The sequence below is a fragment of the Trachymyrmex septentrionalis genome, unplaced genomic scaffold (assembly GCF_001594115.1).
Source record: "Trachymyrmex septentrionalis isolate Tsep2-gDNA-1 unplaced genomic scaffold, Tsep1.0 scaffold144, whole genome shotgun sequence".
Classification (NCBI taxonomy): Eukaryota; Metazoa; Arthropoda; class Insecta; order Hymenoptera; family Formicidae; genus Trachymyrmex; species Trachymyrmex septentrionalis.
The window spans coordinates 51,415-68,451 of NW_017304587.1; the positions used below are offsets into that span (position 1 = coordinate 51,415).

At 33.0% G+C, this 17,037-nt stretch overlaps 2 protein-coding genes across 2 annotated transcripts in view; one reads left to right on the forward strand and one right to left on the reverse strand.

The window, feature by feature from the left end:
• LOC108745673 (kelch-like protein 12) overlaps positions 1–17,037 on the reverse strand; it is a 104,418-nt gene that overhangs the window by 36,175 nt on the left and 51,206 nt on the right. The window lies entirely within an intron of this gene.
• LOC108745674 (formin-like protein 7) lies at positions 14,310–16,492 on the forward strand. Its single transcript, XM_018481970.1, has 3 exons — positions 14,310–14,571; positions 14,899–15,372; positions 16,452–16,492. Exons 1-3 carry the CDS (start codon positions 14,310–14,312, stop codon positions 16,490–16,492), a joined length of 777 nt encoding a protein of 258 aa, XP_018337472.1.

Sequence of the window (17,037 nt, forward strand, 5' to 3'; positions counted from 1 at the left end):
CTTTTCTGCATTGTTTGAAACATTATACATCTCATTTAATACAATTAAATAAATTATTAATAATTACGAAATAAAAATAAATAATATAATTTCGGCATATACATCACTGGGTAGATCTTTTCTGATATTTGATTTTTCTTTTTAGGGTACCACCTAAAATTAATCCAATTTATACAATATTTATAGGTAGTCATTATTTAATTGAGATGGCTGCTGGAAAAGTTTCTGCAAACAATATGAAAAAAACATGTAAAATTCGATAAATGGCTTTATTGTTTTTCGAAGTATTCGCCTTTAAGATCGATACATTTTTGCATACGCTCGCATTTTTTCCACTCTAAGGCTGTAACCTCAGAAATGAGTGTACGAAATGTTTCAACAGTTGCTTCAAGCGACTCAAATCGCTCACCACGCATCTTATTTTTAATGTTTGGGAACAAAAAGAAGTCATTTGGTGATAAATCAGGTGAATATGGATATTATTACTGGATAAAAAATCAACGGTTTGACGTGCTGTGTGACAGCTAGCGTTGTCATGATGAAGGATGATGCGACGATTTCGGTTTGTTCTACACAATTCATTTATGACTTCTGGCAAACAAATTGTTGTATACCATCAGTATTTACAGTCCTTCGATCCTCTAAAGCCACGATTGTCTGATATAACCGAAGAAACAACCAATCATTTGCTTGGCAACACTGCGTGAACAAACAACTTTTGTTGGTTTCGGTTCATTTTGGGATACCCAAACAGTGGATTGTTGTTTACTTTCGGTCTCATACGAATAGATCCGTATTTCGTCCTCAGTAATGATGTTGTAGACCAAATTTGACCGACCTCGGTCAAATTGTGTTGAATTTCTTGAGCATTTCTTTGCTCCATTTAACACGAGCCTGTTTTTGAGCTTCGGTCAAATTGTGTGGGATCCAACGACTGCAAAGTTTCCGTACGCTCAAGTAATCATGCAAAATATGTATGTATTGCTTTCATATCAATGCCTAAGGATGCCTGAATCTCGCAGTATGTTATATGCCGGTCTCGCTCAATCATTTCACGCACAGCATCAACATTAGTGGCAACAACAGACGTGGATGGACGACCTTCACGGAATTCATCACTAAGAAAGATATGTCCACGCTGAAATTCGGCAAATTATAAACAGTCCTATTGGATGGTGTTTCATTTCCAAAAGCCAAATGAAATCGATCGATGCATTGTTTCGGAGTTAGATTACATTTGTAATCGTAAAAAATCATTGCCCGGAAATTTTCACGCAAAATTTCCATTTTCTTACAAAATAACTTTTTTTAAAATACTGTGCAAACAAAACTAGTTGGCTTGGGTACAAACTGTCACTTGAATTATAGGTTAAAAACATCTAATTTTATGGATATGATAGTAGGAGAACGTTAGCGCCACTGGAAGGACTAGATTGCAGAAACTGTTCCAGCAGCCTACGTATATTATCAAGGTCAAGGTCATCGGAGCTGGGTCCCCGGAACTAAATAATTACTACGTTATGACTCTGAATGACTTTCGACAGATTTTAGTTGGCGATCGTTCTTCCTTAAAAAGTTATTAATAGTCAAAGTTAGTTATTATTTCCCTGCTTTACATGGAGAGTCAGATAATTCTATGCAGGGAATAAATTTATATATATCCAGATAGTAAAATGTTAGCAGGATGTCGACAGACTTATAGCAGATTTGATCAGATGTTCAAAGAACAGCAGACTGATCACAACTGATGTCGCACTCTGCTTCTGTTCTGCCGACAGAACATTCTATGCAAATAGATTGGCAGCAGAAATCAAAAACCTGCTGACAGGATCTGATAGCAGATTGCGATCAGAAATCGAGCAAGATCATTTTTATTTAAATCTAGTATCTTATAAGAAATTTTGTGTACATATATATAAACGGTTATATATAATTACAGATTTATATATAATATATTGGTGTGAAAACTAGAAATAATTACTATAATACAGTTTTATTGCTAAAATATTATTAATTAGCTTCACATTTCAAAATACATATGAGAAAGTTATAAAATAATAAAAAAATATTTAGAGATTTAGAAAGCACACTCCGAAAGAGTTTGGGAATCTGTAGGAGATTTATCTGTTCGATTTAAATACGCCAATTCTTATAAGACTCCTGGACGTTTTCTTTTTACGAGAAGCAAGTCCATCTCGTGGCGAGGCCATATATAAAAATGGCAGATCTTGCTCGGTTTCTGCTGTCAATTTGCCATCGGATTATATCAGCAGGCTCTGTTCGGTTTCTAGTCGCAATCTGCTCTTAAGTTATGTAGCAGACTCTGTTCGGTTTCTGTCACTAATTTGCTAGCATAGCATGTCATATTTTTGACAGCAGTTTGATGCAGCAGTCTGACATTGTCTGATAGTATAAAGTTTGTGTACAATTTGTTGCCTTTCTGCAATCAGAAATTGCTAGCAGACTCTGCTCAAAATCTGTCTCTTCAGATTTCATTATTTGAGTATATGTATAGGATAAGACCGGGTATTATAAACACATTAAAAAAACGCTTTAATTTATTTAGCATATACTGAAGAATAAAAAAATCTTATACCATTTGAAAGATTTGTTGATGTTTTATGTATTTTAGTATTGATTATTTTAATGCAAATATTGAAATGATGCTCTTATTATCCGCCTATAATGCTCATATTACCCTCTAGGTAGGCTAATATGAGCATCCTTAGAGATAATATGAGCACAGAAAATTTTGTGAAAGAAATTATGCAGAAATGAAAGATTGAAATATACATATACATATGAAACATTTTATTAGAATAAATATGTACTAAAACCGTTTGGTTAATATAACTGAAAAATAATGTTACATTTAGTAAATATTTCCAAATGATAACAGTTTGACAATACTTATTAAATATTTATAAAAGTAACATTATTTTTGGTTATATTAACCAAACATTTAATAGACATTATTTCACCATATATTTAATAGCTATTACTAAATTCTAAAAAAGTCCATTACTGCTAAAAAAATGTACACTAATGTACAGTGATTGCTAATTATGGTAATACAACACACTTTATTGTTAGCATTGCTATTGTATTATTAATATTGTTATTCTAAATATTGTAATCTATTGCGCGCAATATTGTCAAGTATTGTTAATGTATTGCTATATACTACTATGTACTGCTAGCATATTGCTAGCGTATTATTGTTACTGCTATTGCTAGCATTGCCTGTTTTATTATTGTACTGTCGTAATATGTTTCTAAAGAAGTGTACACTGATTGTCATCGTGGTTGACTCCTCGCCATACTCTTTTTTTAGTGTATAATAAGGAATAATAAAGATGCTTATATGTGTATATAATACACGATCATGCATATCTATCTGAAAAACTCCCGTGTCTAATGAATCAATAATGGTCTTGGGACTTTATGAAGTTAGAATGGTTCAATATTGTTTACTTAACAAATACTAACATGCAGAATAAAATATCTTATCTCAATGTAAATTGGGGACCTTATAAAGTTAGATGAAAAAATGTAAGAAATAAAAAATAACGTACGTAGACTGCTGGAAAAGTTTCTGCAAACAATATGAAAAAAACATGTAAAATTCAATAAATGGCTTTATTGTTTTTCGAAGTATTCGCCTTTAAGATCGATATATTTTTACATACACTCGAATCAATTTTCGAAGCATTTTTTTTACTCTAAGACTGTAACCTCAGAAATCAGTGTACGAAATGTTTCAACAGCTGCTTCAGGCGACTCAAATCGCTCATCACGCATCTTATTTTTAATGTTTGGGAACAAAAAGAAGTCATTTGGTGATAAATCAGGTGAATACGGACAATGAGTCATCAATTCGACATTATTACTGGATAAAAAATCAATGGTTTGACGTGCTGTGTGACAGCTGGCGTTGTCATGATGAAGGATGATGCGACGATTTCGGTTTGTTCTGCGCAATTCATTTATGACTTCTGGCAAACAAATTGTATACCAATCAGTATTTACAGTCCCTCTAAAGCCATGGTTGTCACATGTCCGGTATAACCGAAGAAACAAGCAATCGTTTGCTTGGCAGCACTGCGTGAATGAACAACTTTTGTTGGTTTCGGTTCATTAAAATACCCAAACAGTGGATTGTTGTTTACTTTTGGGCTCATGCGAATAGATCTATGTTTCGTCCCTAGTAACGATGTTGTAGACCAAATTTGACCGACTTCGGTTGAATTTCTTGAGCATTTCTTTGCTCCATTTAACACGAGCCTGTTTTGGAGCTTCGGTCAAATTGTGTGGGATCCAACGACTGCAAAGTTTCCGTATGCTCAAGTGATCATGCAAAATCGTATGTATTGCTTTCATGTCAATGCCTAAGAATGCCTGAATCTCGCGGTATGTTATGTGCCGCTCTCGCTCAATCATTTCACGCACAGCATCAACATTAGTGGCAACAACAGACGTGGATGGACGACTTTCACGGAATTCATCACTAAGAAAGGTACGTCCACGTTGGAATTCGGCAAACCAATTATAAACAGTCTTATTGGATGATGCTTCATTTCCAAAAGCCAAATGAAATCGATCGATGCTTTGTTTCGGAGTTAGATTACATTTGTAATCGTAAAAAATCATTGCCCGGAAATTTTCACGCAAAATTTCCGTTTGAAAATTTCCATTTTCTTACAATATAACTTTTTTTAAAATACTATGCAAACAAAACTAGTTGGCTTGGGTGCAAAATGTCAATTGAATTATAAGTTAAAAACGTCTAATTTTACGGATATGATAGTAGCAGAACGTTGCCGCCACTGGAAGTACTAGATTGCAGAAACTTTTCCAGCAGGTTTATCTACTTATTTATTATGATAAATATCCGAAGTATATAAATTAAGCTCAAATTTCGCAGCATATTGGAATGTCGCAAAGACAGATGTATCTTTTTATAACAGTTGGCACTACTAGTACGTATAGCAGAGAAATAAAAGCTTGTATCTCTTGTAAAGATATAGACTATGTATCATCCTATAGTACTTCGCGAGCTTTTGCTTCGGTACATTACTTCATATGACGATGAATGTGATCATTAATCAGGAGTCGAAACTTATAGCGCTGTCATCAATATTGCGTTTTGCATATGAGCCTGGCGTTTCTTTCAAAATATTTTGATGTTTGTTTCTATCTGTCGTATGATGATTTGGAGGAATAACTATCCATTTTTTTTCCGTCCATGCCAAACAGTCATGCATTTATTGCAGAATGTTTTGCAGAAATTTAAAAAAATGAATGACACAAATTTCTTGCCAAGTTACATTTTGAGTACAAAATATGCTTGTTTTCTGAGTGTGCTTACCGATATTTTGTTTCTTCTCCTTCGACCCTTTGCAATAGAGTACTTCACTGTCATCAATAATATCTGAATCGTCCTCACTATTATTCAGAGATTCTGTTAGTACATAATCTTTATCACCATGGATGCAATATCCCTAGATACTTTCATACACACGGCGACACAAGTTCCGTTCCAATTCTCCATTATCGTTGACACAACACTACATATCTGTACTCAGTCGAGGGCTGTGTAAGCTTATGTTTTCTAGTGACAATTACATATTACTAACTGCAACGACTATAAATGAAGTTTGAGGACGTTGAGTGGCCGGCACTTTTATTTTTTCTTAAAGAACTGGAAAGGATACGGGCGGTAGGAGTCAAGCGCAGAAGACATCGCGCAAATAATATATCTATGAAGTGTGAAACTTCTTTATTAACTAAAACGCGCTTATATGTTTCGACTCACTTTTGAGCCCTCTTTAGAGGTCAGTCAGTCAGTGTCGTTCGTACGCAATAATGAGTCTTTCTGGTGATGTTTAATTACTTTCCAACTTTTATTTTCATGGAATTGATTAGCGTTTAAATGTTAAATTTTTCTATTTGTAATTTTGAATAATACTAGCTAAAATTGAAAGTGACTCACTGTGTCTGATAGTGACTGGCCAAAATATCAAGAACCGATTTTTGAATAATTCGTAGTAATGTTTGCGATATAGTTTGTGATTTGTGATCAGGATATTGATTGATGTTGTTGACGACATATTATTGGCACCTGCATCTTCGGTTCGTTCTATTCTTGATATTTTTAATTCTCAGCATTCTAGGCTTCAGTTCATTATGGAAGTAGGGAGTAATAGATTAAATTTTTTGGATGTTACAGTGATTAGGGATAATGAGTTGATAGAGTTCAATTGGTACCACAAGCCGACTTTTTCGGGTAGATATTTAAATTTTTGGTCACAGCATCCTGTTTCTAAAAAAATAGGTACAATCGCGGGACTAGTTGATAGGGTAGTTTTACTTTTGAACCCTAAATTTCATCTTGATAATTTCATTATTAAAGTATTGTTAAAGAATGATTATCCATTGAACTTTATATTTGAGAATATTAACAATCGTTTGAAGAAAATGATTATGGCTAGAAATAGAAAGAGTATTGTTAATGATGTTAGGGTAGAAACGGTGCAGTCTTTGTGGTTCACTGTTCCTTTCGTTCGTGGTATTACTGAGAAGTTTAGTAGATTGAGCGTATGAGGGTATCGTTCTATAGTACTAATTAATTGCGAGAATTTATTAGGGTATACAAGGACCCTTTACCGCGTGACAAGAAATCGAATGTTGTTTATAAGATCTCGTGTAAGAATTGCGATGCAAGTTATGTGGGGCAGACGTGTAGACAGCTAAAGTCAAGAATCACGGAGCATAAGAATCACATCAGATGGAATCCCTCTATTCGTAATGTCATAACGGAGCATCGGTTACAAGAAGGCCATGATTTCGATTGGAAGAAAGTTACAATTCTGGACGAGGATCCTCACTACAGAAAGAGATTAATTTCGGAGATGATATTCATCAGGAGACAGACGCACGGACTCAACTTGCAGACGGATATGGAGGGGCTTCCCAAGGCTTACCTCCCGATTATAAACAAGCTATAAAGACTTGTGTTGTTGTCATCTAGTCAATCAGTATCGTTCGTGCGCAGTAATGAGTCTTTCTGGCGTGATTTTTGATTACATTCCAACTTTTATTTTCATGGAATTGATTAACGTTCCAATGCAAAATTGTTCATTTGTTAGCAATAATACTAGCTAAAACTAAAAGTGACTCACTGTGTGTGATAGTGACTGGCCAAAATATCAAGAACCGATTTTTGAATAATTCGTAGTAATGTTTGCGATATAGTTTGTGATTTGTGATCAGGAGCGTCCTTATTTTCGGGATATTAAATTATAATCTTAAAGTTTTTTGATAAATTAGTTTTTTATATTCTCTATTTCGATATTCCCATTATTTCCTTATTTTCATTTTTCTTCTTTCTTTTTCTTTCACTTCTTTTGGGTTTAATTCTGGTATTTAAATTCTCGAGGTAGGAGAGCTCACCATAATAGGATAATTTTTATTCACAGTTTATTTATGTTAGTTTGTGTTGTCTCTAAGGAGGGCTCAAAAGTGAGCCGAAACAAGCGTGTTTTAGTGAATAAAAAAATTTCACACTTCATAGATATGTTATTTGCGCGACGTTTTCTGCGCTTGACTCCTACTGCCCGTATCCTTTCCAGTTCTTTGATTTTAAGGAGTCTTGTTAGTTTGATTTGTTATACGGATTTAATATAATAAACAAATTTTAGACTACAAATTTAGACCACAATTAAAACGAAATGATTTTTATATGAGTATTATTAGTAATTAATATTTTATTTCAGAATATACTTTATAAAATTATGATAAAAAAAAACGTTTTTCCTTGAATTCGGGAACTAATTTTATAGTACTTCGAAACAGTCACTCATCCGGTTATATATTATACCGCCTGAAAATAGACGTTATAACATTAAGATTAAATATTAGACAATGATTGACTGGATGTTCAGTTGAACTGCACAAATTTCTATCAGGACTATATTGAACAGATGTATCATAACTATACATCCATGATTATATAAATGTTTGTGGATCATCGAAGTGCAGTCTTTGTATGATTTCTGAAGTCAAGCATAGTGGATGGCGGTATGTAACCGGATAAGTGATCGTTTCGAAGCACTATGAAATTAGTTCCCGAATTTAGGAAAAAACATTTTTTTTATCATAATTTTATGATGTGTATTCTGGAATAAGATATTAACCAATAATAATACTCATATAAGAATCATTTTATCTTGATTGTGGTCTAAAATTTGTTTAATATAATATATTAATTTAGTCCAGTTTTAGTCGTGGGCGTCCTAAAATAAACGTTTTTAAGAAGTCCAAAATGGTAACACTGGATGTCTTTAAAACGTCTTTAAAATATCTATAAATCTAATCTAGATGTTTTTAATATGTCCAAAACATCTAACATGTACGTTTTAAATATATTGTATTTTAAAAATATTACTGTGCTATCTGGGATATCATGTACACTTTTTATGCTGCTACCGCGCAGTTATGCCGTACACCGCCATCTCGTGGCAGTACAGTAACAGTACGGTAGCATTATTTTATGAGTATCGTGGGCACGTTTGGTTATCTGGGTAGATTTTTTTGTTTAAAAATTGAAAATTTTCAACACAGCATAGATGTTCTAGGGGCGTCCATGAAACGTTCAAAAGACGTCCATATACTAACAAGAATAAAACTCCTCGTGCAATCTTAAAAAAATTTTCCCTTATCAAGTTAGCGGAAGCAACACGCCGCGAGTAGAAAATTTAGAAAATTTTTTGCATGAGAACATTTTTTAAATGTCCAAATGTGAATATACTTTGTACATTGAATAACGTACATTTTTAAAACATTCGTACTAAGTCCATGGACGTTCGGACTATATAAAAACCAGATTTGGACATCCAATGGACTTTGTGTACTTTCTGGGTATTACATATTCAGGAAAAGTCACGGAATGAAATTGAGCTAAATCAAGAATCGCACAATGACAGGCGAAAAACTTTGCAAATCAGTCAAAATGACCGCTTTAGTAGTTCTAGTGTTAAATGAGATATATAAGGTCTCAAACGATGCAAAAAGCAATTAAGCACACATATTAAAAAAAAGAAAATTCTCTAGGCCAACTTTGTGGAAAATATGCTTTAAAACCGTTGTGGTGTAATATAAAAGAACTCAATAAGCTCTCGGCACGGATTCCCGTTGTACGATCAAGCTAAAATTTGACAGGAAATATTTTTTTATGAATTGAAACCATTTAAGGCGGGTCGCGAAAAAAATTTGAAAGTCAAAAAAGATGCCTCCTAATACATATACAATTTTACTTTTTTTTTATTTAAGTATACTAAGTAAGTTATTAAATTAATAATTAAATGCACATGCGCACACGTCCACACACACACGCACGTTGTATGGTTCCTAGAGAAAGAATTTTAGCATTTAAAAAAAATTTCAGTTTACTTTCAACGATTTCTACAATAAGTCATTATCTAAGATTTAAGTCGTAAGAAATTGACCAATTGAATGAGAAAAATAATTGAGTGATTGATCCATTTCTTATGGATTAAGATTTAACGCTTAAATGTCTTATTGTAAAAAGCCCATTATATTTTGAACTTAACTGCTTACAAGATGTCAGGTAGCACGTATGTCAGAAAGCGTTACATGATTTTAGTTTAAAAAGTGACAAAAACGTTATTACTGTTTAATTCAAATCATTTTATAAGTTAAAATAACGTCTATTTGACGTTACTAATGGGAGACTTTTGATCTGTGACTGATCAGGACAAAAACATGTCATTTTTAGGTTAATTTTGAGAATAAATGACGTAAAATTCGCCGTATGCTATGTCAACAAAATCGGAATGGATTCCGATCAGAATTATTCCCTAGATTTCTATTGTGTTTTCTCGGGAAAACGGAATAATTCCGATCGGAATCCATTCTAACTTTGTTCTATGATAGGTGCCATAATGACGGATATCTGCTATCTGGGTATATAACATACACTTGGCGCGAAACACTACCATGTCTCTTGACAAAGCATTACGTGAGAATATTAACACTTTTTTACTGACAAGTATCATTTTTTACTAAACAAGTTCGTAATCGCGCAGTGCGCAATATCTAGAGAATAATAATGGTATGCATGTTAATTCGATATCTATTCCATTATTATTTCTCATTGGAATATGTCCAAACAATGTTCATAAAAAGTCCATTTTACATCCTACCGAAACGTCCTAACAACGTTCATTGGACGTCTAAAGGCGATACATTGTATCTCCCCAAAGGCGACCATGTCATCAGAACATCTTTGGTCACATCATCTGGACATCATAGACATCCAAGCGAGACGTCTTATGAACGTCCGAATGACATCCATGTACTGTGGGAATTATGGGGATTATCAAAATTTATATCAAATCCTAAATATATTAAATCTTTATATATTTAATATAATGTAAATTTAGAATATAAATTTTGAAAATATAATTTGAGATATTACATCTTCACACATTCAATGTAATGCGAATTTAGAATTATTTTCTTTTTATGCAACTAATACTCATGTTCACACTTACAAATTAAAAAGATCGATTTGTCTTATATGTCACATTTAAATTAGGAAAGAAATTCCATTTTTCATTTACATGCAATAATTATGTATAAAATCCTCAATATTTTTACACGAGAAATTTCTAAAACAAATTATTGAAATTTTTACATTTAATATAATATAAAAAAAATTTTGAAAAGATTTTGATGATCGGTTATTAATCTTTTTGAATTAGGGTAAAACCACTAAATATAGATCAGGCACTAATTACGCATCACTTTTGATATTTAAATAATTATAGTATTTTTCGTTAAATGGTACATATCACAAGATTCTTTAGCATTTGTTTTATCTCTTCCAAATGTCAATTGAATTTAATTTATTAGAAACAGCGCTATACATTTTTATTATCGTTAACCAATTAAATGGCGAGATTAATTATCGTGTGTTTTTAAAAATTCATTTAAACTGTAATATCATAAGAATTGTTTTATAGCTTTTATAGTAGGCAGTATTGTATATAACATATAAGATTTCATGGAAAAATCAACATTATGCTCAGTTGAAATTAAATCCGCGGGTGTTATTTAATCACTATGTTATAACAATACTTTTATTGAGTAAATTTATTATAAAAATTTTAAAAACTTGTCAAATCTTACAAATAATGCCATCCCAAAAAGATTTATTTGTTTTAAGTATCAAAATGGAATATAAAATAGAGGAAAGCTCCCTTATATAATTATTATAAGATAGACGCTTAATATGAGATAGCGGCGTTTCTGCTAAACTAATAGACGCTATCTATTGGTTCCACCATGAATTTATTGCTCTTTGGAAAACTAACAGAAAATTCATTATTAGATCATGCCTGTAGTCATTGTAAAAAAATTTTAGAATTTGGATGTCTTCAAGTTTCATTGAGATAAGCTTTTAAATATTGTTTATTATTTAATAAAATAAATATTTGGCAATAAATTCTTCATGTAGAGTAAGGTCGTACTAATAGAAAAATATGGGATATGTTGAATTGCTTAATTACAGAAGTCAGATTTGATGATCGTAAAACCATAAAACGGCGTAGAAATCGTAATATGAAACCCAGGTTATTTCTAATATAAAATAACCTATGCTCCTAGTGAAAATCGTTGCTAAAGTATAAATGTTATTATACAATAAAAAGGACAACCGGAATGATCGTCAAGTGCCTATTTCTGCGATGTTTAAGTTTAGCTACCTGAAGACGAGTTCTGGGTACAATGAATCACATATTCATTTTTCGCTCAACCTGGCTGTGTTTGTTTGTATTTAAGAAACATTAATAAAGTTTTTTAGTTACAATACCAATATATTTTGCGTTTTACTATCGATTTCTCGGGACATCTCATATTAGGAGCATAATTTTTTAACTTTGCGATTTGCTCACTTTTTACATTTCTTTAATTTTCCAAAAAAATGGAATTTGAAAAGGGTATAGCAGGATAAGGAGGTGATTTCAGGTCCCAGCACGTAATTGATTGCTACAGGAGACAAAATTAATACACTGATGAAAGAATATTTTGTGCAAAGTTTCATCCCAAAAGAGCCACACCGTTTCGAGATATCAAAATGTAATTTTTCATTAGTATTTTTTTTCTCCGTTAAATCTAAACGGATCTTTACAAAAAAAATCATGGGTATAAAGAATATCAAAAAGATTAGAGTAAGAATTTTTTTGTCATTCTTGGCTCAAAATTCTGTTTTTAAAAAATTCAAGAATTTTTAAAATTGCATTTTTATATGATATGAATGTTTTACCACTTTTAAAATAATTCAGCAGCTAAATCTTATCATAAATTATATTCGTGATTTTTTTTCAGATTTTTAGATTTTGTGGAACATACAAAAAAAAAATGAAAACCGTTTTTTCGCCATTTTTTGACATAAAATATATTAGTTGACATATTTTAAGTAGTTCTTAAATAATTAATCTTAAGTAATTTTACTTACCTTCGCTCCCACTTCTGCAGACAATAGTTTAAAACTTTAATATTATAGAATTCGCATTAAGTTAAACAACGAGAATTCCATTTTTTCTTCTTTAGAAAAATTAACTTAACTGATTTCAGCATTTATTACATTTTTTAAAAGCGAAGACCAATTTCTAACTTTGTTAAGCACATAAACATGATAAACTTGTCTTACTCTAATGTATTAATTAACAGTAGTTGAAAAATGTATCAAAAATAGAAAAAAAACCTTTATTAATAAAAGAATAAAATATTACCTCGTAGAGATAATTAGTCTTCCATAATAAATATTGGAATAAGTGCTATAATTTGACTGACAATGAGTGTCGGTGTTAAATGAAAATCCTCAATAGAAACTGAAAAGTATAATTTGAAAAACTTAAATGACAAAATATTGTTAACTCTTGTATTTAAATAACTTTGAACACAATTGCAAGACCTTCAAGAAAACAAATAAAGTAGACTATCTCAAATGTCACGGAGACGGTTCCAGTCAATTTGCGCAGGTGACAATTGAAGGGGATTACTGTACATTCATTTACCTTATGCAGTATGCTTGATGTCACTGACAAAAAAGTATCGTAACGCGACTTATTACCATTTACGCATAATCAACTTATATTAACTTTCACGAATATTTTCGTTCGACGATTCGATGCGAACATACGACAATATAAAAAAGTTGAAGTTTTTGGTTTGAAATCGAAATGTGTCATTATATCTATTACCATTCCTACTCCTTACTTCATTATTGTTTTGTCATAGCGCGCGACAATAGTTTGAAATTGTTAAAAGTTTTTGACCTGTGTTTTTCACTATGTTTAAAAGTATTCTGTTACTAATATTATAAGGTACTATTATTCATAACTTTATTATTCATATATTATGAATAATAAACTAATATATTTTATGTCGGAAAATGGTGAAAAAACGGTTTTAATTTTTTTTTTGGTATGTTCCACCAAATTTAAAAATCTGAAAAAATCACGAATATAATTTATGATAAGATTTAGCTGCTGAATTATTTTAAAAGTGGTAAAACATTCATATCATATAAAAAATGCAATTTTCTTGAATTTTTTAAAAACAGAAGTTTGAGCCAAAAATGACAAAAAATTCTTACTCTAATCTTTTTGATATCCTTTATACCCATGATTTTTTTTTGTAAAGATCCGTTTAGATTTAACGGAGAAAAAAAATACTAATGAAAAATCACATTTTGATATCTCGAAACGGTGTGGCTTTTTTGGGATGAAACTTTGCACAAAATATTCTTTCATCAGTGTGTTAATTTTGTCCCTGTAGCAATTACGTGCTGAGGTTTAAAATCATCTCTTTATTTTGCTATACCCTTGTTACGTCCAGACTCTACAGTTCTTTTCTTCGACAAGAAACTTTCGTCATCACAAAAAATTAGTGAGCAGTAAACCACTTGAAATAGGAGCTGAGAGCAATAAATGCTCGTTTTAAACTAACAACCCATCCGGGACTGAACCGTTGGGTTAGATATTTGAACCAAGTATCAAATAGACAAACCTTATCTCGAGGATCATAAAATGAAACAAGAGCTGAGAACAATAAATGCACATTTTTTTAACTAATAAACCATTCGGGACAGAACCGTTGAGTTGATATTGGAACCAAGGGCCAGATAGGCGAAACTTAAGAACATACAGACTAGGATTGTAAAATAAAACAGCGGCTGTGAGCAATAAATGACATGTGGCTCGCATCTATTAGACACTCGAGAAATGGTCGATGACGAAAGTTATCTTAGACACATAAACAATATCCCTAATCCTGGATTGGCTCAGCAGTACACGTACTCTGCTCTTGGCGTCACTAACTCGCCATATAAAAGGAGAGGTCCTCCACGAGGAGGGTCACTTTTTCTTCGGCATTCGGCATTCGGCATTCGATATTCGATATTCGATATTCGGCATTCGGTACTCAGCAGTCACCAGTCAGTCATCAGTCAAACTCCATTTCCGAAATTGCCAGCTCGCGATACACGTTAGTTACTAATAAGAGTGACCGGAGCTCGACCGGAGCTTCCACATCCGAGTGCCAACCTCCCGTGGAGTGCTGAGGCCAACGATTTTGGCAGCTAGATCCACTCACATCCGCAGAACAATAGTAAGTCCCATCCACACACACTCACACACACACACACACGCACATATATATATGTAATTAAAAGAACCAACCACTATAATTGATACCAAATTATAGTGCCGCGCCCGAACCGTCCCTTCAAAGGGTGGCTTCGAAGCCGGGCCTACCGGGAGGCACGGAGACTCTTGGACGAAGAGTACAAGAGGTACCTCGGGCATTCATAAGGGCAGAGTCGTCCGGTCGAGGATCATTTACCACCACTACCATCCTCGCCACCACCGGCTCCGCCGGCTAATCAGGCTAAGCTTATACCTCCTCCCCCTCGAACACCTTCACCTCCTCAGCCACCTCCTTCTCCTCCCCCTCGAACTCCCTCACCAGCGTTTTCGGACGCACTTACAGAGAGAATATTTCCCGATACTCCTCCACAATCATCCGAATCATCCCACCCAATTTCCCCCAGAAGAAGTCCATCTCCGACGAACTCCACGGACAGCGTGGAGTTCCTAGAGGAAATTCTTCCACCCCCACCTAGATCCTACTTCCGGATCCTGGAGAGTGACACTTTTGAGTCACTCATCTCTCAATTCCCGCGGGTTACTACCGCATCTATCCCTCAGGGGGCCTACACAATCGGCCCTCATTATTTTGATCCCCAAGAAATCCGCAATGCCATTACTGGTCAAAGCCCTACCTCAAGTATCCCCGTATTCCTTCCAAATTCCATCCATCCAGTTCTAGTGCCTGTCAGATTTTTCAATAATCTTTTCCCCCCTTCCTCCGTTTCCATCCTTGAAATATGTTAAACCAAACCTATCCGACTCCCCTCCCCCCCTCTAACACAATGTACAGATTAAATATAATAAATGTATAGCCGTTATAGAACAGTTAATACTGTTACGCCTGTAACTGTAGCAATATACAGATTAAATATAATAAGTATTATAATTAACTGACTATCATGCAACCGCGCGTTTTTCTTATTTACAATAAATCATGTCATTAATTATTCCTCTCGCTCTCGTCATTTATTTTTAAAACCCGCCTAATAATACTACCTCGTAATCACTAAACCTTGCCCTTTCAAGGCTCGCACGTGGTCCATTCCCGAGTTAAAGGGATTTTTCCTTGACTCGAAATTCGGACCGACGATCGCACCGCCCGTAGGAAACAGGCGTCATAGCGTCTTCACGAGACGTTAACCCATATTCCGAAGCGGACAAAAAAAAAGGAGTGCGTTCGACTCGCCGGTGTTTGTTTCCAGGCAAATACCTGTGAGACTAGAGTCTGACCGTCCTTCCACGCTCCATCCTTTTCTACTCCCTTCTCTCTCTCTTTAAATCCACTTTTCCGGAGTTTGGACGTAACACCCTTTTATATAACATTATCTTAAAGCTTATTAAATTCCCTTCAAAATAATCTATTATTTTTTAAAATTCTGGCATTAGACTTCTAGCATTTACCCAAAATGAACTCGGTATCTTATAATAGAAGCCTTTCTTCTATACATGTCTATATGCAAAAAATATTACTATTCATAATTTAACTGTTTTTTATTACTGAATATTCAATTTTCATCAATTTTTTTTAATTATCATTGATTTTTAATTATCATTTATTTTAAACATAAATAAATAACATTAATTTTAAACTTGAATGTGTTAAAATTGCATCATTATCCACAATTAGAAACCTACAGATGTGAATCATCAATTATAATTTCGTTATATATATTACGATGTGTATACGCAAATTATTATCCTTATGGTATGTAATAGCACCATCAAAAAAAGGATTTGGCGAATTGAGCCTCAATTAGTACATGGTACCTAATTGTGAATAATTATCATTACTTTATTTAATTCAAATAAAAATATATAAAATGATAATAAGATGGAATAAAATAATCCATAATATAATCTTTATGATTAATCATGACTATTAAATGTTTTATTAATTCATCAATGCGAATAACGCATAAGAAGAAGCGAGATATTACACTTACTAACATTAAGAATAAGATTTTAATAATTAGATTTAAATAGTTTAAGGTTATTATTTTATTTTTATTTTTGTACTGAGGATGGTCAAATCGTGACCGAAACGTCTACTATGTAAAATGTTTATTATTGAATTATAACTTTTTGACATCTCTAGCGTGGCTGTATGCTCCTTTTTACTTAACCTTCTTAACATTGAGCCACTTTCCAATATTGAAAATTTTATTAATTGCTTAATACTGTTCTGGGTTTATAAAAAAAACATGAATTTTTTTTAAAGAGTGATCTACAACTCGTGGTTTTATCATAATATTGCATTTTAGATGATGATCTATAAAATGTACATGCAAAACATTTGAATATA